The 25,524-nt window shown below is 45.9% G+C and overlaps 3 protein-coding genes across 3 annotated transcripts; 1 reads left to right on the top strand and 2 right to left on the bottom strand.

The window, feature by feature from the left end:
* Positions 1–406: 406 nt before the first annotated feature.
* Positions 407–9,189, bottom strand: LOC138949911 (zinc finger protein 70-like). Its single transcript, XM_070321694.1, has 6 exons — positions 9,052–9,189; positions 7,685–7,845; positions 5,104–5,269; positions 3,022–3,188; positions 2,232–2,709; positions 407–1,533 (listed from the first exon to the last, which is right to left on the bottom strand). Exons 1-6 carry the CDS (start codon positions 9,058–9,060, stop codon positions 1,045–1,047), a joined length of 1,470 nt encoding a protein of 489 aa, XP_070177795.1. The 5' UTR covers positions 9,061–9,189; the 3' UTR covers positions 407–1,044.
* A 389-nt stretch (positions 9,190–9,578) lies between these two features.
* LOC138951476 (uncharacterized) lies at positions 9,579–20,735 on the top strand. Its single transcript, XM_070323079.1, has 5 exons — positions 9,579–9,638; positions 12,158–12,324; positions 14,241–14,406; positions 15,358–16,281; positions 16,813–20,735. The coding sequence occupies exons 2-5, from the start codon at positions 12,173–12,175 to the stop codon at positions 18,073–18,075; spliced, it is 2,505 nt and encodes an 834-aa protein (XP_070179180.1). The 5' UTR covers positions 9,579–9,638; positions 12,158–12,172; the 3' UTR covers positions 18,076–20,735.
* Positions 20,736–23,611: 2,876 nt separating this feature from the next.
* On the bottom strand, positions 23,612–24,746 carry LOC138951506 (galactose-3-O-sulfotransferase 2-like). The gene has a single exon (XM_070323112.1). It carries the CDS (start codon positions 24,609–24,611, stop codon positions 23,706–23,708), a length of 906 nt encoding a protein of 301 aa, XP_070179213.1. The 5' UTR covers positions 24,612–24,746; the 3' UTR covers positions 23,612–23,705.
* Positions 24,747–25,524: the final 778 nt, after the last annotated feature.

Here is a 25,524-nt window from a genome sequence, read left to right as displayed (position 1 = left end):
AGACGAGCGTGACAACTGCGTGGAAGACGCCATTGTCTTACTGTTTACCCTGACGCTGATCGTCGGTAGTTTCGCAAACCGGGTCACAATACAGACAAAGAAAGGGACAAGTGAATGCAGTTGCTTCCCTTGCACTGTGGAAAGACCACAGAACAAGCTAGCAACATTTAGTTCCGTACAAACTACGTCACGATCGCCGCGCGAATTTTTGAAGTTCAGAAACGCTATAGCGTTCCGTCGTCAGGAACGCTATGGCGGACTCGGAACGCTATAGCGTTCCATCGCCCGGAGAGAGTTAAAACGTTCATAATAAACAATAGTAAACAAGAATTAAAAAAAATTTTTAAAAAATTGACCGCCCATGCCGGGAATCGAACCCGGATCACTTGGATTACAAAAAAACAACAACAAAAATTATTTATTTATTTTACACAATTAATAAAATTATTAGAGTAAAATAAAACATTAAAACGTTCATAATAAACAATAGTAAACAAGAATTAAAAAAAGAAAAAAAAAATAGACCGCCCATGCCGGGAATCGAACCCGGATCACTTTGGCCATAGACTCTCTCGTGCTCTCTGTCTCTCTTTCACCGACTGAGACCAAACCCTGCATTGTAATTTCTTTGCCGAGACCATTTCCCCACCCGTTGTCTGGCTTGCAAATCATGCTTTTCTCGTCACTGCGTGACGTGTTCGCCGCCCAAGTCTCCCCTTTAGTTCAGGCTGTTCGCAAAGCGACCAGCCTCCCACTGCAAAAACTCCCCCCGTTAAGAGTCGTTTTGGTGGAATATTTCGCATTTAGGTCCCAGGTAACATTATGAAGTTTTAATACGATCAATCGGACCTATTATCAAGTTTGTGTATTAACTTTTGAACGAACTGCGCCCAGTAGTTTCCCAGCAATAAGCTGTTAAGTCGAGACAGACACACACACACACACAGACAGACACACAATTAAAGTCTGCAGGACCCTAGTACTGCGTACTCGGGGATAACACTTGAAATAACACAGTAACCTCCCTTGTCTGGAGGTTAACTCTCAAATAATTGTTGATTCAGAACTTGCGGGTTCCAGGCCGGGCTCGACAAACAGTTTGCGCGTCAGGCGGTTTGGCACCTGCGGCTCCAACTTGTGCACCTTGCGGCGGTGCGCGGCCAGGTTACCAGAGCTGGAGAAGTGTCTGCCGCACACCTGGCAGGCGTAGGGCTTCTCACCTGTGTGCACGCGCATGTGGTCATGCAGGCCTCGCGGGCGGGTGAAAGCCGCGTCACACTGCGTGCACTTGAAAGGCTTGTCCCCCGTGTGTGTGCGGATGTGTGCGTTGAGGCGAGTCTTCTCGCGGTAGCGGGCGCCGCACACCTCACAGCAGAAGGGGCGCTGGCCGTTATGGTAGAGCAGGTGTCCCTCCAGGTAGTTGCGGAACAGGAAGGTCTTGGGACAGTGGGGGCAGGGGAATCGCCGCGGGGCGCTGTGCCGCTTCAGGTGCATCTCCAGCTGCTTGACCGACTTGCCGCACACGTGGCACACCTGTACAGGTATGGCATTCTGTGTTAATTTTAGTACAGAGCCATTATGTCTATGGTCCAAACTACATGACACACCTGTACACAGTCATCACGTCTACAGTAAAACTACACCCGACACACCTTTACAGGTATAGCACTTTGTTTTCAGTGATCACGTCTACAGTAAAAACTACACGTACATATGTACAGGTATAACACTCTGTGTTCAGTACACAGTCATTAGGTCAACAGTAGTCAAATAATCATGTCTAATTCTATCTTAACACATTACGCCACCAACGTACATGCACACATGACACATGAGACATGAACACAGGTAGCACACCTATTTTAAACTTTAGCACGTGATACACATGCGCATACACATTTATTTATTTATTTTATTTTTCTCGTTCTTCTTGTGAACATTTTGTATTATCTTTTTTACATCAGTAGACATACAATGGACTACCCACCTTTCAGTTCAGAGTCATCAGGCAGACACAGACAGAGACACAGGCAAAGACACACACAGAAAGATACACAGAAAGACACTCAGACAGACAAAGGTACGCACAGGCAGACAGACAGACAGTTAGACAGACCCACACCAATGCAAACACACATATGGATAGAAAGAGAAAGAACCTTCCACAGATAGACACAAGCATAGACACAGAAAGACAGACCCACACACACATGTACAGAAACAGAAAGAACCTTCCACTGGCAGAGGCGGCCATGCGTGTACATCTGACGCTTGCTGTCAAAGTTCATGCCACACGTTTCACACTTGAGCGACTCCAGTTCCGCCTTGCGACGCTGTAGCCTCTCCCTGAGGGTCATCGTGCTCTCCGCGACCTCCCTCGTGTCTTCACGGTCTGAACTCTCCACATCCTCTGTGCGTTTTGGCTTGCGACCCCTTTTACCACCAGTACGTGTTTTTCCAGTGCTGGCTTGTTTGGCGGCCAGGTGGGAGAGGGAGGCGGGGAGGTGGGCGGAGGGGTGGCGGGACGTCATGTGACTGAACAGCGCCTGTCTCGACGACAGCTTTCGCCTGCACACCTCACACACAAGGTTGGCCGCTGGGTACATTCGTGGGCGGCCTCGCCCCGGGGGCTGAGAGGGTATGGGGAAATGGGGTGGGGTTGGTTCGGGCTGTAGAGTCTTCTCTGTACAACTACTGTCACTGTAATCGCTGTCCTGTGCAGGCGACAAAGCTGATCCTGAGTCACAGTGTTGCGTGTGTGTTTGTTGTCGTGGTGATAATGACGATGACTCCATGCAGTCCTGGTGTGATGTGAGATGTTGTGTTTGTTGTCGTGGTGATAATGACGATGACTCCATGCAGTCCTGGTGTGATGTGAGATGTTGTGTGTGTGTCTGTTGCCGTGGTGACAACGATGACCTGTAGTCTGCGAGGTGTTGCGTGTGTGTATGTTGTTGTAGTGATAATGACGATGACATGTAGTCGTGGTGTGATGTGAGGTGTTGTGTGTGTGTCTGTTGCCGTGGTGATAATGACGATGACATGTAGTCCTGGTGTGATATGAGGTGTGACTGTGGTAGCGGCGGTGTGGCAGAGCTGTGCTGGTGGCTGTCAGCCAGGGCGCCGTGTTGCACTGCCTCCTGTTTGACACATGCGTAGTCTGTGTTGTGTGTCAACGTGACATCATTCTGCCAAAAGACGCATGATAAAAAAGCTGTTTAAAATTTGTGTACATGTGAAACAAAACTTGACAAAATGTAACCAAATGTAACGGAAACACTAATAACAGTCATCTTTGAGACTCCCCAAGGCATGGCTAGCCAAAACCGGAAAACCGAGAAGGGACGAGCATTTTTTTGAGAGATTTTACAACATACATGTAGGACCTAATTTGCATAAGCTGATTTTCTTTAATTGTGTGCACAATTTTAGAGTAACCATGATATTTAATATATATATACTTGACATTCTGTCTGTCTCTGCCACTTCTATTGACGCTATTAAAACAGGCATTTCTGAAAAAATCCTTCCTACAAACTAATTAATTAATTATTAAACTTCCGAGCTGATATATGCCATCTAATAGTTGGGACTTTAGTCAAACACTGCTTGACCAAATTCAATCACTTTCTTTGAAAAATTAGGTCCCCTTAGTTGAGCAGAGGTCACATGTAAAATGTCAAAGAGAGATTAATAAAAATCTCTACATTGGTAGTTTTTATGGACTAATGTTTTGCACACACTCACACGAACATGAGATAAGACCATGAGATAAGACCATGAGATAAGACTATCCCTCCACTTGGTCACATACGAACAATCAGCACCCTGACTGCTGCTGATGGGGTCTATGTCGACCGAAAGAGTGGGATTCCCTGTAGGTGGAGTTCCTGGAGGGGGATTCCCTGTATACAGGGAATACCACAGGATTTAGTTCCTGTAGCGTTTCGCTGATATCGCTGAAAGTCACGTGATGCTTGGCGACATCGGTAGAATTTGATGTTTTTCAATCTTTTTTGATATTTCTTAGAAATTCGAGTATGGTTTGCAAGTTTTATTGAAAAACTCCACCTACAGGGAATCCCACTCTTTTGGTCGAAATAGACTAGACCCCATCAGCCTGACTGCTTGCTGTGGTGAGTTGGAATTTTTGTATGAATTCATTGATGAATTAACGCAATTAACTACCATTGTGCACAAAGAGCACCCATTTTTGTTTGTTTGTTTGTTTGTTTGTTTGTTTGTTTGCTTAATGCCCAGCCGACCACGAAGGGCCATATCAGGGCGGTGCTGCTTTGACATATAACGTTTGTTTGTTTGTTTGCTTAACGCCCAGCCGACCACGAAGGGCCGTATCAGGGCGGTGCTGCTTTGACATATAACGTTTGTTTGTTTATTTGTTGCTTAACGTCCAGCTGACTACGCAGAGCCATATCAGGACGAATCAGGACGGTGCTGCTTTGACATATGACGTTTGTTTGTTTGTTTGCTTAACGCCCAGCCGACCACGAAGGGCCATATCAGGGCGGTGCTGCTTTGACATATACCATTTGTTTGTTTGTTTGCTTAACGCCCAGCCGACCACGAAGGGCCATATCAGGGCGGTGCTGCTTTGACATATAACGTTTGTTTGTTTGTTTGCTTAACGCCCAGCCGACCACGAAGGGCCATATCAGGGCGGTGCTGCTTTGACATATAACGTGCGCCACACACAAGACAGAAGTCGCAGCACAGGCTTCATGTCTCACCCAGTCACATTATTCTGACACCGGACCAACCAGTCCTAGCACTAACCCCATAATGCCAGACGCCAGGCGGAGGGAGCAGCCACTAGATTGCCAATTTTAAAGTCTTAGGTATGACCCGGCCGGGGTTCGAACCCACGACCTCCCGATCACGGGGCGGACGCCTTACCACTAGGCCAACCGTGCCGGTCTAAGAGCACCCATGCAGGCTGTTCATTTTTGATATGTTATCAAGTGGATGAGGGATGGTCTTATCCCATGCTAAAGCCTGGCCACGTCTGACACAGTGAGGCCTACTGTTTTCACAAGGTGTGAGTACGGGGCTTGTAAAGCCGGATGACAAATGACTTGTCTTTACCTGCGTGGTGAGCATCTGACTTTGGCCTCTGTCAGCTAGTGGTGGCAGAACGCTTGGTGTCAGTGTCGTGTCAGTGCCGCAGTCAACACACAGTAACTTCAGGGGCAAGTGACAACGTGTACACACACCTCTGTCTGTCTGGCCCTCTCTCTTTACTTTCTCGTAGCTGTAACACACAACACACTGTGCATGTGTCACATTACCACACAACACACAGTGTCACATTAACACACAACACACTGTGTCACAATAACACATAACACACTGTGTCACAATAACACACAACACACTGTATCACAATAACACACAACACACTGTGTCACAATAACACACAGTGTCACCAAAACACATTACACAATGTGTCACAATACCACACAGTGTCACCATAACACACAACACACGGTGTCACCATAACACACAACACACGGTGTCACCAAAACACACAACACACAGTGTCACTGTAACACACAACACACTGTGTCACCGAAACACACAACACACAGTGTCACCATAACACACAACACACTGTGTCACCGAAACACACAACACACAGTGTCACCATAACACACAACACACTGTGTCACCGAAACACACAACACACAGTGTCACCATAACACACAACACACAGTGTCACCATAACACACAACACACTGTGTCACCGTAACACACAACACACTGTGTCACAGTAACACACAACACACTGTGTCACCGAAACACACAACACACTGTGTCACCGTAACACACAACACACTGTGTCACCGAAACACACAACACACTGTGTCACCGTAACACACAACACACTGTGTCACCGAAACACACAACACACTGTGTCACCGTAACACACAACACACTGTGTCACCGTAACACACAACACACTGTGTCACCGTAACACACAACACACTGTGTCACCGTAACACATCACAACACACTGTGTCACCGTAACACATCACAACACACTGTGTCACCGTAACACGTCACAACACACTGTGTCACCGTAACACACAACACACTGTGTCACCGTAACACACAACACACTGTGTCACAGTAACACGTCACAACACACTGTGTCACCGTAACACACAACACACTGTGTCACCGTAACACACAACACACTGTGTCACCGTAACACGTCACAACACACTGTGTCACAGTAACACATCACAACACACTGTGTCACCGTAACACGTCACAACACACTGTGTCACCATAACACACAACACACTGTGTCACAGTAACACGTCACAACACACTGTGTCACAATAACACACACCTCTGTCTGACTGCCTCTCTCTTCCCTTTCTCACAGATCAGTCATTGGCAAAATTATGATCTTAAAAGTAAAATCCAAATTTGGTTTTCGGTACTGTTACAGCATTACCACTGAACATACTGCCAAGCCTGACAGTTCAAATAGTTAATCAAACTAGCCTCCGGCGTACAGCAGCCTTCATCAGGGCCTCCGGTGCTGTCTGAGCGAACAACGAAGAAGTTAATCAAACTCAAGATATCGTCCTCAATTTGGGGAGTCACCAAAAAAAAGCAAATTGCATCAGCATCCCTGGCAAAATGTAAACATAATACTTTATTTTTAAGTCCTGGTAGCTAGACCTGCCCGTAAATAAAACACATAGTATTGACTGAACATTGGATTTCCCTTCTTTGAGCTATGTGACGGCATAGTACATCTAAAACTCATATTTAGGCGGCTAGCTGACAACAAAAAAGTGCGTGTATTTGAGCATTCAATCATAACAAATTGAAGGAATTTTAACTAATATCAAGATACATACATTCTATTTGTATTTTTTTGGATCAAAATATGACATTTTACACAGATCTCGACGGTCATTGTTCACCTCGACCGCTGGTGCGGTCTCAGAGGAACACTGACTGTCTCAATCTGTGTAAAATGTCATATTTTGATCAAAATGCAAATAACATATATTGTCATCATGTCCACGAGTTTTCATTCATAACCAGCTGGGAAATAAATCTCATGCTCCCCATGCAACAAATCGAGGTGTTGAATGGATTTGAGCTTTCAGGAAAAAACGTGGATTGTCAAAGTAAAAGCCAATGAGGCTGATTGTTTGGTGTGTGGAACCATCACGGCTTTGGATTCGTGTTTCTGAGGACAACGATTGTAAGCATTCACTCTCACACCCAATCAAGGTTGATGATTTAACCGCTGCGACTCATGGTCAATTTGCAACTTATTTCTGTAATCACAATTAAATCCACAACGAAGTCATAAAACACTTGAAAGAAAAGGAATATATCAACGTTAAATTAACGTTAGCATGCTATCAGGGATATATATGATTAAAACTTACTGAATAAGATGGAAGCTGTGTGCATTTTTAGTCTGGAACAAAATCTACGAACAAGTTAAGTTTGACGCCACAGACAAGTATGACCTGTTTAATGCCAAAAACTATGTTTGGTGGCTTGTTGTCAGACCTGTTTTTTTGTTGGTCCTCGGCCTTGGTATATTATATATATATGAAACCGAAGCTGGTCGGTCAACCAGCCACAAAACATCTTACAATATTCCTTGTTAGGTCACAACACAGGTACTGACCATTGCAGCAGGAAGTAAGCAATGTCCTCATCACTGGACAGCTGTTCCGTGTGGCCGACCTCTCGCCAGCGTTGATAGGTGGCGCCACTAGACAGGGCCAGGTGAAAGGTGAACATGTCGGGTAGCTCCTCCTCCATCTCCCCTCTCTCCGCCCCTGGGGGCTGTGACGTCATAACACACTGTCAAAACTGATTTATTTTCTTGAAGAGTATATATATTATTATATATATAGAGAGAGAAGGAGAAATTGATATATACCTTAATTGATCTCTTCCAAAGCCTCTAAATCTTTGGCGCTAATTTAAAGCAAAAAGACATCACTCTAGAAAGTATAGCTAGATGTACGTGCGTTCTCGAAATTCTTCCAGGGAAAACAGCAAGCGCGAAAGTGATCCCAGAATGACGCTTGTCTCGGCGACTTTGTCATCATGAGCAGTGGAAAGTTATAGGTCCCAGCCAAACTAGTTTAATTGACATGCCCTCATTTACATTATATGCTAACGTGTGAGTCAAACATTTAAATAAAAAGAAAACACACCAGTAACCAGTAACGTGTGAGTGTATGGTTTAGTTACGACATGAGTGATCTATCACTTATATAGGATAAATGTCTCTTTTTCAGTTCTGATGTGAAATAATCCTTCCAGTACGCTATATAATTAATCTACAACGCATGAATAAACTGTCTCTACGCTGCTAATAGTAATAAACTGTAGAATTTTAACCAATTATCTATTGTTCAATCTTGATTCAGCAGTGACACAATGACAAGTGGAGGCAGTGTCCTAGGGTCATGTGCATACCATCACTTTTGCGACTGCCTGGTGAAACAACATATGTGACCCTCCACCACGGAATGAGTCGCATGTCACCTTTGCATGATTTTCATATTTTTACATTTTCCTAAAGAGTTTTTTATGCTCTATCCAGTGGTGAAAACCGTTTTAGAAAAGAGCGAAATATGTTTGAGTTATAAGCCTAGCTGTGACAAAGGTGACCCTCACACTGTTACCAGACACTCCCCGGACTTATATTAAGCCTAGCGCAGAAACGCGCGAGGTGACATGCGACTCATTTCGTGGTGGAGGGTCACATATTACATTGGCTCACAGAAAAAGTTGTGTGATTATCTTTTGCCTATCAAATAGCCTAAATTCAAATGATTGCCTTATGTAAACATGACTGGAGAGACAGATCTGTCGAGAGAGAGAGAGAGAGAGAGAGAGAGAGAGAGAGAGAGAGAGAGAGAGAGAGCGAGAGAGTGAGAGATGGAGAAAGTGAAAGAGAGAGCTCAGACTGAGAGAGATGGGGGTGGGTACTTGAAACTTTGGTGTCTGTGACTTTTAAACCCACGGATCAAACATTACCTGTATCATATCCGGAAACTGTGTTTGTAAATTAGTTGGGAAATATGGAAAGGGTTAGAAACTACTCAAGGAACGTTCACATCCCCTGAAAAAACGGTCCGCATTTCTGATTTGGGCGAAAGTTGTGGCAGACGACGGAAGCAGGCTGTGTGTAAAGCTGGCGTATAGTTTCGGACACAATTATTTACTTCAATGTTTGTATCTTCTACATCAAACATTTTTATTCCGATAAGTGACATTTTGCTTGAACCTCGTTACAATTTTCCAAGGAGAAACATAGAGACGGCTTCCTGGAGAAAAAACACAGTCTTTTTACCACAAATTGCACAACTAACTCGTATGTGTTTGGGTAGAGGGGGTCAAAAAAGATCATATCAAACAGTTTATCTTTTTGCATTTTTGTTGTTGATAGAAGCCTTAGTTTTCCGATTTCGATGCCTTGAGTGAAGAAAAATATGTTTATCCTTTTTTGTGTGTGGTAGAGTAATAGTAATCTCCCCTGTTAACTTAGGTTGTTACTTTTGTTACTTCCGGTTACATTGCCAAACAATCGCAGGTCTCAAGACTCGCAAGCATCTACAGACCAAGTCAGTGCACCATTGCATAGTCTCACTAATTATTTGTACTGTAATATCATTGGGCACATTTTGGCGGCCCTGTATTGAGAAACAGAAGAGCGATGTTTTACCTTTCGCTGCAGATCATACGAATGCAATAAAACTGAAAGAAGCTCTCTCTCTCTCTCTCTCTCTCTCTCTCTCTCTCTCTCTCTCTCTCTCTCTCTCTCTCTCTCTCTCTCTCTCTCTGGTAATCCACATTATTTTCAGCTAACTTGATGCATTAAATTTTGTGCCTGGTTTAAACAATGTATAATTTTAGAGTAGAGGGAACGGTGAAGTGGGGGGTAATGTTGAACTTAAGCGTTCTTATTCATTGCTCAGAACTCAGAAACTGCCCTTGTAGTTCTGTTGTAAGCATAACATTAATAATAACATTAACAAGTCAGTTTGTTTGCTCATTTGTTCGTTCATGGGCTGAAACTCCCACGGCTTTTACGTGTATGACCGTTTTTACCCCGCCATTTAGGCAGCCATACGCCCCATTCGGAGGAAGCATGCTGGGTATTTTCGTGTTTCTATAACCCACCAAACTCTGACATGAATTACAGGATCTTTTTCGTGCGCACTTGGTCTTGTGCTTGCGTGTACACAAATTCATAGCTCATATTGTCATAATAGGAAGGTTTCCGCCAGTTATCTCTCTGAGGTTTTGGGTGCTTAGAGAATACAGTGCCCCTTGCGGGGTTTTTTAGTGCTAAAGTTAGAGAGTACCGTGCCCCTTGCGGGGGCATAAAACATCGAGGTCACAAGCAGGGTCAAGGGGAAGGTCGCTGGGCGGACAGGAGACTATTCAGAGGCATTTAAGTCTCCAAATTTGTTGAACCTGCACTTGTAGCTGTAATCATAACAAGTCATTTTAGATCCCTTTGTCAGTTACGAAAAGAACTCCGATGAACTGTACGAATGCATTTCGTTTACATGGGTCAGGGCGGGGATGTAGCTCAGGCCTCAGTCGGTAGCGCGCTGAATTTGTATCCAGTTGGCCGCTGTCAGAGTGAGTTCGTCCCCACGTTCGGCGAGAGATTTATTTCTCAGAGTCAACTTTGTGTGCAGACTCTTCTCGGTGTCCGAACACCCCCGTGTGTACACGCAAGCACAAGACCAAGTGCGCACGAAAAAATCCTGTAATCCATGTCAGAGTTCGGTGGGTTATAGAAACACAAAAATACCCAGCATGCTTCCTCCGAAAACGGCGTATGGCTGCCTAAATGGCTGGGTAAAAAATGGTCATACACGTGAAATTCCACTCGTGCAAAAAACACGAGTGTACGTGAGAGTTTCAGCCCACGAACGCACAAGAAGAAGAAGTTTACATGGGTCAAAGAAGGAATTATCCGTATGAGTGGACAAGGGAGACAACTCTTTCGTGTAAATGATGTCCCATGGTTGACAATGTACACCATTTTTGGTGCATTTTCGTCGATTGAACAACCAAATTAATTAATTATGCTTAAGTTTGGAGCTCAATCCGTCAATTAATTTCACGACAAATGTTCTTTGGCTTGCTTACATGGACTTGTATCAAAAATAAGTCAAGAATGTCACTGGATTCTGAGCTATGAATTTAACACGCTAAAGTTCAAGATTACCCATTTTGTTTACATGCGATTTAGAAGGAGAATATGCCATTTTGAAGGAGGGAACTCTGTCCGATTCTGTCGATATTATCAAGTAGACTGTCGATATTACATATATATGCATTTTACATGCATTTTGTCGTCATTTCGTCGATCAAATGACCAAATTAAGTAATTCTGCTTAAGTTTAGAGCTCAATCCATCAATTACATGTATTTTCACGATTAATATTCTTTGGCTTGATTAGAGGGAATTGTGTCAAAAATAAGTCCAAATTATGCCACTGGATTGTGAGCTATGAATTTACAAAAGTTCAAGATTTACGGAGTGTGGATTGGGTTATTTATCTTTTTGAAAAAAAAAGCGTATGACCTGAACATATTCAAAAATTGACTGCACAGTGAACCAAAACTGATAGAGCTGTTATAGTTTTAATAATTAGATTAAAAGTATAGGAACATTTTAACCGGTGCTATTATTTTCTATTAAAAGTATTATGCCAACCTAATTACAAATCAAGCGAAAGAAACAAAGTAAACGATGGGACGTTTATAGTTATACAGGCCGTGAGGCCCATTTCAGAAGTCCCTTGCAGAAGTCCCTTGCATCTGTATCTTTATCTGTGGTATACATAAGGCTAATACTCCTGATATTTTATTGATTTCAGCCCTGAGAGTCAGAATCAATCATAATAATCATAGAACATTTGTATATTCTCCACAGCTCAAAGCGCTTTACCTGAAGCGTTGGATCCTTTTTTTGAGACAGTATGTAACACCACAAATGAGGAAGATAATGTACAAAAAATATGAGCTAAGCGCAAGGGACACAACTCCACTCTCATCTAATGTCGATCAAGAATTCAGCAATTAACTTTGGGTAAAGTGACATCCACACTTTTGTGTTTAGTGAAAGCAAGGAGCGATGGAGAAGGAGGAAGCCGCGGAGGACCTGCCCCATGTGTCGACCTTTCACCTCGCCCTGGCCGACATCGCCACCTACTACCGCTGGCGCTACGTTGGTGTGGAGCAGCAGCTTAATACTGATGAGGACATTGCCTGCTTCCTGCTGGAATGGTGAGCAGTGTTAAACCGTATTGTAAGCTTGTCCTTAATTGGGCCAAGTATCCCCCGCGGGTTAGGGGGAAGAATTTACCCGATGCTCCCCAGCATGTCGTAAGAGGCGACTAACGGATTCTGTTTCTCCTTTTACCCTTGTTAAGTGTTTCTTGTATAGAATATAGTCAATGTTTGTAAAGATTTTAGTCAAGCAGTATGTAAGAAATGTTAAGTCCTTTGTACTGGAAACTTGCATTCTCCCAGTAAGGTAATATATTGTACTACGTTGCAAGCCCCTGGAGCAATTTTTTGATTAGTGCTTTTGTGAACAAGAAACAATTAACAAGTGGCTCTATCCCATCTCCCCCCCTTTCCCCGTCGCGATATAACCTTCGTGGTTGAAAACGACGTTAAACACCAAATAAAGAAAGAAAGATTGGGCGAAGTCGACTACGCAAAGTATACTTCTCAAACTCAAAGCTGGCCGCACAGAGCTTTAGCTCTAAGTTTTCAGTAAAAAGACTTTGCGAAGTCGACTTCGGGCTCAATTAATGGATGTTGTGAAAAGCTTGTCTGAGGTAAAGGGGCTGTTACCCTTCCAGGCCGCTGATAATCCTGACTGAGTTATTTTGGAAAATCATCTATTTTAAGACACTCCTTTTTGGACAAAACTTTTTCAGATTTTCTGTTCATACCCTCTAATAATTTACCTCCATTTTTATTAGACTCCTGCGTTTTTAAGACCTGACTTTATTAGTTTTTTTCCTTAAAATTGGGGTTCCTTTGTTTAGTACCAAATCAAACCTTAGGTTATTTTGGATTACAAGAGTACTGCAATCAGGAAAACTTGAAGCAATTGAAAAGGTGACTGCTTAGGCACACACAAAAAAAAAAAGTCTGTTTACGGTAACCCGACAGACCCTATTTTTTTCGCGCGACCCTAGACTTTTTTTGGCATTTGGGAAAAAAGAAAAAAATTTTTTAAAAAAATAACGTAAAAATATGTGTTTTAAAAAAAAAAATTAAAAAAAATAAAAAATCCCGACCTACCGACCCTAGTTTTTGGGCCTATGTTACCGTAAACAGACCTTTTTTGGGGGGGGCCTAATACCAACCAGTTGGGTGACTAACCTGTAAACTATAATCATTTCCTACAGTGAACTTGGCTTTGTATTCACAGCTTGCAGCAGGGTTTGGGACTGTGCATGTGGTGGCCTATGCTGATGGGGTCTATGTCGACCAAAAGAGTGGGATTCCCTGTAGGTGGAGTTCCTGGAGGGGGATTCCCTGTATACAGGGAATACCACAGGATTTAGTTCCTGTAGCGTGTCGCTGATATCGCTGAAAGTCACGTGATGCTTGGCGACATCGGTAGAATTTGATGTTTTTCAATCTTTTTTGATATTTTTTAGAAATTCGAGTATGGTTTGCAAGTTTTATTGAAAAACTCCACCCTGTGGGATATACAGGGAATCCCCCTCCAGGAACTCCACCTACAGGGAATCCCACTCTTTTGGTCGACATAGACCCCATCAGCGCCACTACTAGTCTTGGCTATTCCATTTGAGTAAAGGGGGAGTCTCAGGCAGTCAGACAGAGATGTGTGTTATTGTGACACAGTGTGTTGTGTGTAATGGTGACACAGTGTATTCTTTGTTATTCTCACACAGTGTGTTGTTTGTTATTGTAACACAGTGTGTTCACCTATTGGTACACAGTATGATGTGTGTTATTGTGACACAGTGTGTTGTGTGTTACAGTTATGAAAAAGAGAAGAGAGAGAGGCAGTCAGACAGAGGTATGTGTTATTGTGACACAATGTGATGTGTGTTATTGTCCCACAGTGTGTTGTTTGTTATTGTAACACAGTGTGTTCACCTATTGGTACACAGTATGATGTGTGTTATTGTGACACAGTGTGTTGTGTGTTACAGCTATGAGAAAGAGAAGAGAGAGAAGCAGTCAGACAGAGGTGTGTGTTTGACATGTCAGTCTCCCCTACAGCTGCTGTGTGTTCACTGTCAAGTCAGCGTCGGAGACACTGTCACTGCCATCACTGGTAGCAGAGGTCGCGGCAAGGTCAGAAAGAAAAGCGTGCGGGTGAGTCCACTTCATTGAAAAAATGACAAATCTATGATAAATCTATGACAAGTCTATGACAAAACTATGACAAACCCATGGCAAATATATATATATGACAAATATATGACAAAACTATGACAAACCTATGGCAAAACTATGACCTAGAGCCTCACAAAAGTGTCTGTATCTCTGAAACTATTGGGAGTTTTTGATCGAAACCTTCCCATTGACAATTATCCGAAGGATTATCATTGTAAGAAAAAACACAAATAAACGATGATGTAATTCTAACTGAACAGTCTGGATCATGAGGATCGTGGATGACCTATATGGAATCAAAGAAAGAATTTTACGGTGTTTGTAAAATTTGAAATTTGACAGGGACTGTTAACAAGGTGAAATTCGTTATTGACACTCTGTTAGTAAGTTGGTTGTTGGTGCAAAAATACTGTTTGATTTTTACCTTTTGAAACATCCCCTCCCCCCATCACGTGTTATTTGTGCGATTTGTGGATAAAGGGGTGCGTCGCCATTTGGAGGTCAGTTTCAGTGTGAAAGGCATCCGCACCAGTTTGTTTGTTTGTTTGTTTGCTTAACGCCCAGCCGACCACGAAGGGCCATATCAGGGCGGTGCAGTCTGCTTTGACCTATAACGTGCGCCACACACAAGACAGAAGTCGCAGCACAGGCTTCATGTCTCACCCAGTCACATTATTCTGACACCGGACCAACCAGTCCTAGCACTAACCCCATAATGCCAGACGCCAGGCGGAGCAGCCACTAGATTGCCAATTTTAAAGTCTTAGGTATGACCCGGCCGGGGTCCGAACCCGCGACCTCCCGATCACGGGTCCGCGCCAGTTGGAAAACTGGGGATGTCGTTATTATGAAAGGGTTCCACTGTATGCGTAAAGGACGGAAGACCGAGGCCTGGGAATGACACTGATAATGTCTGTGTTGTGTTTACAGGCAGCAGTGAGCAAGGCAGACAGACGGAGGGGAACACGAGACAGGGGGAAGACAGGACCCACACCGTCGACGAGGCGAGGCAGGGGGAACAACTCTACACCGGACAACAAGGGGGACAACTCTCAACCAGCCAACAAGGGGGACAACTCTCAACCAGCCAACAAGGGGGACAACTCGCAACCAGACAGCAGTCCTGTCACTGGGGCTAGAAGGGGGCGCAAGAGAAAGTCGAGCGAAGTCAGAAAGACGTTGCGACACAAGAGTGAGCTCCCTTTGCCCCCCCTGGAGGTGGAAGTGAAGGAGGAGGAGGACTACGAGGAGAGTGGGGGTGGACGGCTGGAGATTGATGTCACGGATACCAAACCAGTCCACGATTCCTTGCCGTCGTCGCCACAGCCAGAAAGCGATGCAGGGTCTGTAGAAAGGGGGGCGAAGGATAGTCAGCGAGGTTTGAAGCACGAAATGGGTGATGGAGGTATAGACATAGAGACAAACGGGGACTCCAAACCAGGCAAAAAGAGTGATATTGATGATGGATGTATACCGACACGCAAAGCCAAACCAGGCAAGAAACGTGGTAGGACCGAGGGACGTTTCGGCACAGGGACACGAGACGTCGATGCCAAACCAGGAAGCAAGAAGCGCGGGCGGCCTCGTATCCGGCGCGCAGTGTGTGGGGAGTGTGGGGCGACCTTGACCTCTGACCTCACCCTCCTCCACCACATGCAGGCCCAGCACCCCCTCGCCCCCCTCCCCCCATCCCTCTCCCTTCTGGCGGCCAAGGTGATGGCCGACGATGAGAAGGTCAAGGCCAGGCTCAAGAGGAAGGCAGAGCTGGCCTCACTGACCTGCGCAACCTGTCACGTGACCTTCGACTCCAAGACCAAGATGTCACAGCACTGGAAGCGCCAGTGTCAGTGGAAGGTAGGGAGCGTGTGTGTGGTGTGATGTGTGGGTGTTGGGGGGGGGGTGCTTGGGTGTGTATGTGTTCGGGTTATGTATTTGGTGTGCACATCTCGCCACATGTATGTATATGTGTTAGAGAGAGCATATTTATGTGTGAGTGTGGGGTAGGGTAGGGGAGCGCATGTGTGTGTAAAGAGAGCATATTTATGTGTGTGTGTGTGGGGTAAGGGATGGGGGTGCATGTGTGTATGTGTTAGAGCATATTTATGTGTGGGGTGGGGGAGGGGGTGCATGTGTGTGTATGTGTAAAGAGAGCATATTTATGTGTGTGTGGGGTAGGGGAGGGGGGCGCATGTGTGTGTATGTGTTAGAGAGAGCATATTTATGTGTATGTGGGGTAGGGGAGGGGGGCGCATGTGTGTGTATGTGTCATATTATACCTGTCATTATCACCAGTGCTGGATTGATCGTGTAACCTCTGCGAACGCCAAGAAGAAGAAGATACCTGTCACAAATCACTAACGATGGATGTACATGTGTGTCTTTCAGGTGTGCGACCTGTGCGGCAAGTCGGTCAAGGCGCTGGACATGCACATGAAGCGCCACCTGCACCCCAAGCGCTTCGCCTGCCCGCACTGCCCCAAGACCTACCTGTTCAAGACCTACCTGGAAACCCACCTGCTGTACCACAACCGCGAAAAGCCCTTCTGCTGTGAGATCTGCGGCATGCGCTACTACGAGAAGTTCCGCCTCAACGCACACATCCGCACACACACGGGGGACAAGCCGTTCAAGTGCACGCAGTGTGACGCGGCCTTTACGCGCAGTCGCGGCTTGAGCGACCACCTGCGCGTGCACACAGGTGAGAAGCCCTACGCCTGCCAGGTGTGCGCGCGACAGTTTGCCAGCACAGGTAACCTGGCCGCGCACCGCCGCAAGGTGCATAAGCTGGAGCCGCAGGTAGCCTCCCCCTCCAAGCAGAGACTGCTTCCTGTGGCGGGGGCTCCTCCTCCCCCTCCTCGCCTCACCCAGGGAGGGGCAGGTGAGCAAAAAGTGCAGCAAGACCACACACAGACAGAGGACGGTCAGCCCTTGACGTCGCTACAGCCAGTAGAGAGCGGTCAGCGAGGGATGGAGCAGTCACGGTTCAGCGAGGATATTACACAGACAGTACAGTCTCAGGAATTGACACAAATGGCACAGAGACAGGATTTGTCGGAGACAGCACAGAGACACGACTTGACACAGATGGCACGGAGACAGGATTTGTCGGAGACAGCACAGAGACACGACTTGACACAGATGGCACGGAGACAGGATTTGTCGGAGACAGCACAGAGACACGACTTGACACAGATGGCACGGAGACAGGAAATGACACAGACAGCTCAGAGAAACGACATCACGCAGGCAGCTCAAAGACTCGACTTGACTCAGATAGCACAGAGCCATGACTTGACACAGACAGCACACAGACAGGATGTGACACAGACACAGGAAATGACAGCACAGAGACACGACGCTATGCAGCCACACTTGTATCAGGACATTACACAGACAAAACAGAGACAAGACATCAGACAGATATCACAGAGACACGACTTGACACAGACATCACAGAGACCAGACTTGACACAGACAGAGACACGACTTGACACAGACATCACAGAGACCAGACTTGACACAGACAGCACAGTCAGGTTCTGCAGTGCCGACCGACACGGCAGACAGTGGCGCTCTTCTCTCTGTCAGATTCTTGACCCCTGGCACACACAGCGCGAGAGACCAGAACTTGACCGCTCACATTCTTGACTCGCGCTTGTCGGCTGTGTCCAAGGCAGACTACAGCTTGCTGCCTGACCGACAAGAGTCGACATTGACCAACTCTTCAGTGAAGGGCCAGGATTTGCTTTCACACAGCACAGACACACAAGGCTTCTCCAATGTTTCGCTGGAGGGACGGGATTTCTCACAGCACAGAACCGACCGACAAGACTTAGCAGTGGCTGACGTCTTGCTAGAGAGTCGTGACTTCCCTGGGCAGGGTGGTGAGCGCCACCAGGTGGCAGTGAGAGACGTCAAGCCCGTGCTGAACCCTGTAACCTTTGAGGCCAGGCCCGGCCTGGATGGCTCACCTGGCGGGCACACTGGTAGCACCGCCGCGAGGCACAATGACTTGTTGTGGTATAACACACAGTAGGTGACACAACGCACAGCAGATCATAGCAGCACACAGTAGGCAAGTGTAACACACAGGGTGTAACAATAGGAGTAAAGAGCAATATTTGTTGTGCAATGGGAGCCCCAGGACGTTACACAATAAGGCACACACCTCCACCCACCACAACGTCAACCTCTGCTGCCACCGCAGCAAGTCGTTGCTCCGCAAGCAGAGCCTCAACCTACACGCGGCAAAGTGCTGAACAAAGCGGCCCCGCCAGGTGCCCAGACTGGACTGCGAGCTGTTGTTACAAGACAAGACTTTCAGCAAAACACGCGTTGCTGATAAAACATGTGCGCTCTAAGCTCAGGGACTGTGAGTTTTGTTGTGACAAGGCCTTCAGCAAACTTGCATTGCTGGTGAACCACGTGCCTGTCAAGCACAGGGACCGCGAGATGTGTTGTCCAAAAGCCCTTCAGGAAAACACGCGTCGCTGGTAGAACATGTGCGTTTCGCAAAGCACAGGGACAAACTCTGAGGTGTGTTGTCACTATCAGAGACTGTCAGATATAACAAGCGTAATATATATATATATATTTGTGGTGAGTGACACAATGTTCTGCACGGGAAGGAAGAGTATCATGCAGTAAAGATGGAAGTTTTATTTGGGCGTGGTTTTGCTCTTCCTGCTTGTATACTTGTGTTCTTGACCTACACACTCACAGGCAGACAGAGAGCCAGCCATACACAGACACGCATTCTCTCTCTCTCTCTCTCTCTCTCTCTCTCTCTCTCTCTCTCTCTCTCTCTCTCTCTCTCTCTCTCTCTCTCACGCCTAGTCAAGATGAATGATTCCAGACTCCCTAAAAAAGCCTATAATATGCAGTTGTATTTGCACAGGCAAGGCAAGTTTTGTTGGACATCCCAAGTAAGATTAACTTTGTATAAATTTGGTTTCGGATTTGTGTGGGAAAACCAAGGTGTGCAATGCGTTTTAGACAGAGGTTAATAGATTGTAATATTCAAAATTGACAAGAGCGCATTAATACCAGCGCAAGGTGTGAGATTTACAGCGTATTTAAGTTATCTGTTTGCATGGAAACGTATTTTACTTTTGTCAAAAATAAGCATATAAGAGATGTGCTCATTAGGTTCAGAGCTGGCGTGTCCGAATTACGCTCACATAAATTGAGATACTCCCCACATACCCTTCCCGCAGTGGGGCACTGCGGTTATGAAATTAAAGGCCCCTCCTGCTTTTGGAACCGCAGGAGCTTTCTAGTTTGCTGTTAGGTAGATTTTCGGTTCCTCTTTCCTGTCATGCTCTCTTTTTCTTCATGAATTCTTTTCTTTTTTCTGCCTTCTTGCTCATTCACCTGTATTTTTTCCAAAAATCTCTTCTCTTGCCGCTTGTCTCGCGATTCATGTATAGTTTAATCTGTTAGTGTTCTGATGTAAGTCCAGCAGTAGATAGGTTAAGCCTATTTTAACATACTGGAAACTGGTAATCTTCCAGTAGGTATTAATTTAGTTTTACTAAAGCCTGCTGGGACACAAGTAATGGGTTAGTGCATTTGTAAACAGGAATCGCTTGACAAGTGGCCCCCTTCATCCCCCCCTTCCTCGTCCTGATATGGCTCTGCGTAGTCGGCTGGACGTTAAGCAACAAATAAACAAACAAATCCACATACCCTACAGGACTTGTTTTGCCCATTCTGCAAAAAAGCACCTGAGGATGAAATGCACATTTTATTTCACTGTGATGCATTGAATGATCTTCGCTGTCAATACTTACCCTTTAAATACACATCATATCCTTGTTTGGTTTCCTTTCAGTTGATAATGCAAAACAAGAAGGGTCTCCATGATTTAGGCAGATTTATTTATTATGTTAACAAACGCCGTGGTTTACTTCCTAAGGTGTAACAGAATGATTTATTTTGCTTCATGTCTCTCTGTTTTGTTGATGTGGTTGAGTGCATTGCGTAGCTGCTGGTTTTTATACAACTATGTCCTTTGATGTATGTTGTAGTTGAGGATGTATTTGATGAGGCACCAGCCATCCCCTGTACATACCCATCATGTACATGTATGTATTGTGCGTGTTTGTGTGTGTGTGTGTGTGTGTGTGTTTGTGAGAGAAGAAGTGAAAGTCAGAGTGTGTGTGTGTATGTGTGTGAGAGTGGGAGAGAGAGAGAGAGAGAGAGAGAGAGAGAGAGAGAGAGAGAGAGAGAGAGAGAGAGAGAGAGAGAGAGAGGCTGTCATGTTTGATATATGTACCGGTTGTAACGGGTCAGTTGGCCTAAACAATAAACTTTCTGAGTTCTGAGTTCTGTCTCCCTCTCTCTCTCTCACTGTGTGTGTGTGTGTGTGTGTGTCATGTTGTGTGTGTGTGTGTGTGTGTGTGTGTGTGTGTGTTGTGTGTGTGTTGTGTGTGTGTGTGTGTGTACATACACCAACCACTATAGGCCAACCACTAGGTAGTAAATTGATGAGTGTTGTGTTTCTTGTCTGCATGGGTGTGTGTGTTGATACGTATGCATTCATACACACATGCTTGAAACACAATATAACAATGAGCTTATCTATGGAGAGAATTGTCACTATCTCATTTAATGACGCACCCTCTTGCTCAATCACTCAATCACTAGAATAGAAGTTGTTCGGAAATAACTGGCGTGGGTTTTGGGGGTTAAGGAAAGAGTGAATACTCTTGCATTTGTTTCGTAAAACTTTCCCACCTGACATTATAGGCCAGTCACTAGCGGCGAGGGGTGGACAAGGAGCACGCGTGGAAAGCTTGCCTCACTAAAAGCAAGAGTAACACCTGCTTGAGGCGCATCCTAAACATCAGATGGACGGACAGAATCCGAAATGAAGACCTTTGGCAGAGAGCTGACCAGAAACCAGCGGCGCAGCAAATTCTCCGGAGGAAATGGGGCTGGATAGGGCACACCCTGAGAAAGCCAGCATCCAGTATCACGAGGCAAGCCCTGAAGTGGAATCCACAAGGGAAAAGGAAGAGAGGCCGGCCGCGCAACAGCTGGAGACGAGACACTGAAGCAGAGATCAACAGGCAGGGGAAGACCTGGAGCCAGATCAAAAGGGCAGCCCAGGACCGTGTCGGATGGAGAATTGTCGTCGATGGCCTATGCTCCCCCGGGGGTTCATAATGGCCTAAGTAAGTAAGTAAGTAAGTAATACTACAGTGGAACCCCCAGTTTAAGACCTCTCCCTCTTTTAAGATCTTACTAGGGGCGGGGATGTAGCTCAGTCGGTAGCGCGCTGGATTTGTATCCAGTTGGCCGCTGTCAGCGTGAGTTCGTCCCCACGTTCGGCGAGAGATTTATTTCTCAGAGTCAACTTTGTGTGCAGACTCTCCTCGGTGTCCGAACACCCCCGTGTGTACACGCAAGCACAAGACCAAGTGCGCACGAAAAAGATCCTGTAATCCATGTCAGAGTTCGGTGGGTTATAGAAACACGAAAATACCCAGCATGCTTCCTCCGAAAGCGGCGTATGGCTGCCTAAATGGCGGGGTAAAAAAACGGTCATACACGTAAAATTCCACTCGTGCAAAAAACACGAGTGTACGTGGGAGTTTCAGCCCACGAACGCAGAAGAAAAAGAAGAAGACCTTACTTTTTCAGACTTTTTGTTCATAACCTCTGTAAATTTACCTCCATTTTAATATTGGGTAATGATGGGGAGATTTATATAGCGCTTGACGTTCTCTAAGCGCTTTACATATTAATTTCTGCCGTGTGAGATGGAATTTTTTTACACAATATATCTAACACTAGATGAATACCCGCGTCGCCGGGTACGGCTTCGCCGGGAAAAAGTCGAGCTGAATACCCGGCTGTGCCGGGGACCCGGCTCTGCCGGGTGTACGCTGGCTTTGCCGGCGCACCGCACGAAGGAAGGGAGATAAACGCGCAAAACACTGGAGAAGAGTAATACCCGGCTTTGCCGGGACAGTGACCTTCTAAAAATAGTATAACGGGAATATGGATTGAGCGTTGTTGACAGTGACCTTCTAAAAATAGAAACGGGAATATGGATTGACGCCACACGAAGGAAGGGAGATAAACGCTGAAAACACTGGAGAAGATAAGGAAGAGTTACTGGGAATGGATCCAGAGAAAAACCAAAATCGGTTCAGCGCTGCGCGCTGAGAGCACATGTTGAAATATCTCATCGACCAGGTTGTGTCCGGGGTGTACCTGAATATGGCCACCAAATTTGAAAGAGATCCATCAAGAACTTTGGCCGTGCATCGCGGACACACACACACACACACACACACACACACACACACACACACACACACACACACACACACACACACACACACACACACACACACAAGTCGTATATATATATATAATATAGATTGCAGACTTACTCTGTGGGACTCTCTCGTTCTCTACTTATAATCTAACATTGCAGGCTTTCTCTGTGCATGTGGGACTCTCGTTCTCTATTTATAATCTAACATCGCGGCTTTCTCTGTGGGACTCTCGTTCTCTATTTATAATCTAACATCGCGGCTTTCTCTGTGGGACTCTCGTTCTCTACTTATAATCTAACATCGCGGCTTTCTCTGTGGGATTCTCTCCTTATCATCTAACATTGCAGACTTCCTCTACGATACTCACTCCTTCTCTACTTAAGCTCTGACATCCAGGCTTCCAATGAGAAACTATTTTACTTTTCTTCTTTTACGAGATCTTATAGTCTGGCTTTCACTGTGAGACTCCCATACATCTCCCGTCACAAATGGCACAGAGACATAATTATATTTGTGTTTGTGTTCGTGTGTGTGTGTGTGTGTGTGTGTGTGTGTGTGTGTGTGTGTGTGTGTGTGTATGTGTGTGTCCGTGTGTGTGTGTGGTGTGTATGTGTGTCCGTGTGTGTTCGTGTGTGTTTGTGTGTCTGTGTGTGTCTGTGTGTGTGTGTGTGTGTGTGTTTGTGTGTCTGTGTGTGTGTGTGTATATATGTGTGTGTGTGTGTGTGTGTGTCCGTGTGTGTGTGTGTGTGTGTCCGTGTGTGTGTGTATCTGTGTGTGTGTATCTGTGTGTGTCTGTGTCTGTGTCTGTGTCTGTGTGTGTGTCCGTGTGTGTGTGTGTGTGTCTGTGTGTCTGTGTGTGTGTGTGTGTGTGTGTGTCCGTGTGTGTGTGTGTGTGTGTGTGTGTGAAGTGTTTCTTGGAATTGTAAAGCGCTTGGAGCTGTGAATCGGGACTTGCGTTATAGAAAAGTGGATTATTATTATTATCATCTAACATTGCGGTGTCCAGGGTGGAATCCTCCTCCTTCTCTCCTTGTACCCGGCTTGCGCCCTCCGACTCTTTGCACGCGTCAGCAACAACTTCTGCAAGGTAGCTTCAGCCATGTTCATGATCTGACAGTCCCTGGTGTTCACGGTGAACTCCTGGTTCCAGCGTGACTCCTTCACCACCAGGGTGTCCCATATGTTGATTCTCCCCGAGCAGTAGCTGGTGACCTTGCCCGTAATGACCCGGAAGTGGTCCAGCTCTTCCCTGAAGCCTCGTGCTTCCTCTTGGTGAATTAGGTCTAGGAACTTGGCGTAGAAGTGGTCGTAGACTGCGTGGTCCGAGCTCTGCCACTGTCTGAGCTGAGTCCGGTCTGCAGGTGTGATGTGGTGGATCTTGTGGTTTTGCCTGGCGTTGCCTTTCATGAAGATCACGTCTTTTAACGAGAGGCAGGCCCGGCGCTTGAGGAGGACCAGGGACTCGAGGAAGTGTTCCAAGACCATCATGAGGTCCAGCTCTCGCTCCAGTCTCTCTATGTGTCTCCTCACGGCGTCACCGTTCGTGTGCAGAGCCACAGGCAGGCCTGTATCGTGCGATAAACTGTTGTAGATTTTCATGTCTTTCTCCAGCTTGCCTCTGTTCTGTTCAGAGATGAACGCCTTGAAGGCTCCGTTGTTGGTGTTGTTCCTCAGTGGTGGCTTCAGCATCTGATAATAGTAGGCGGAGGAGACGAACCTCTGCACAGGCTCACGCATGATGGCCAGGTAGAAGCTGTCTGCAGGCATGACGGCGTCCAGAGCCGTGCGGTTGTAAATCATATGGTTGAAAAGGACACCGTAACGCTGGTTGTCAGCTAGCGACATGACGTGGTCGGGGTGGAAAGCACCAAAGCAGTGGAAACCTGAACCCATTGGTTTCAGGTCGGGCAGCGCGATGTGCAGGTCGTGGTTGAGGGCGTAGCGTGCTAGAAGGTTGGACACAGTGGTGCTGCCAGCCTTGTGCACCTGGGAGCAGACATACCAGATCAGCTATAAACAGCTAAAGAAGCCGGCCTTGTGCGCCTATGAGCCTATAGATCAAAGAAGATACAGTGGAACCCCCCTTCTAAGACCCCCCTCCCCATTTAAGGCCTTGCTTGTTCAGATTGTCTATTCATCACCCCCCTCCCCACCCCCCGCGGGTTAGGGGGAAGAATTTACCCGATGCTCCCCAGCATGTTGTAAGAGGCGACTAACGGATTCTGTTTCTCCTTTTACCCTTGTTAAGTGTTTCTTGTATAGAATATAGTCAATGTTTGTACAGATTTTAGTCAAGCAGTATGTAAGAAATGTTAAGTCCTTTGTACTGGAAACTTGCATTCTCCCAGTAAGGTCATACATTGTACTACGTTGCAAGCCCCTGGAGCAAATTTTTGATTAGTGCTTTTGTGAGCAAGAAACAATTGACAAGTGGCTCTATCCCATCTCCCCCCTTCCCTCCGTCGCGATATAACCTTCGTGGTTGAAAACGACGTTAAACACCAAATAAAGAAAGAAAAGATGTTCATCACCTCTGTAAATGTACCCCCATCTTAAGACTCCTTCTCGTCTTTGTAATACATGATTATAGATCAGATATGACATGGCAGAGAGAGAGAGATAGTAGCAAGGGGGGGGGGGGGGGAAGAGAGAGAGAAAGGAAACGAAAGACAGAGCGAGCGAGAGAGAGAGAAAGAGAGAGAGAGAGAGAGAGAGAAAGCAAAAGAGAGAGGGAGAAAGAGAGACGAAAGAGAGAGAGAGAGAGAGAGAGAGAGAGAGAGAGAGAGATGACATGGGGGAGAGAGAG

Source organism: Littorina saxatilis, linkage group LG16, assembly GCF_037325665.1.
Source record: "Littorina saxatilis isolate snail1 linkage group LG16, US_GU_Lsax_2.0, whole genome shotgun sequence".
Taxonomy (NCBI): domain Eukaryota; kingdom Metazoa; phylum Mollusca; class Gastropoda; order Littorinimorpha; family Littorinidae; genus Littorina; species Littorina saxatilis.
Note: the sequence above shows the minus strand (reverse complement) of the source record. Positions and strands in the feature narration are given on the sequence as shown.

What these genes read in the sequence shown, in the direction of transcription:
- LOC138951476 (XM_070323079.1), top strand. Translation starts at nt 12,173, where the DNA reads ATGGAGAAGGAGGAAGCCGCGGAGGACCTGCCCCATGTGTCGACCTTT. An exon ending in TCAGAAAGAAAAGCGTGCGG is followed by an intron (nt 14,407 to 15,357) that starts GTGAGTCCACTT and finishes TTGTGTTTACAG; the next exon opens with GCAGCAGTGAGCAAGGCAGA. An exon ending in AGCGCCAGTGTCAGTGGAAG is followed by an intron (nt 16,282 to 16,812) that starts GTAGGGAGCGTG and finishes TGTGTCTTTCAG; the next exon opens with GTGTGCGACCTGTGCGGCAA.
- LOC138951506 (XM_070323112.1), bottom strand. Translation starts at nt 24,611, where the DNA reads ATGGGTTCAGGTTTCCACTGCTTTGGTGCTTTCCACCCCGACCACGTC.
- LOC138949911 (XM_070321694.1), bottom strand. An exon ending in GCTTACTTCCTGCTGCAATG is followed by an intron (nt 5,270 to 7,684) that starts GTCAGTACCTGT and finishes TGTGTGTTACAG; the next exon opens with CTACGAGAAAGTAAAGAGAG. An exon ending in TCATCGTCATTATCACCACG is followed by an intron (nt 2,710 to 3,021) that starts GCAACAGACACA and finishes TGCACAGGACAG; the next exon opens with CGATTACAGTGACAGTAGTT.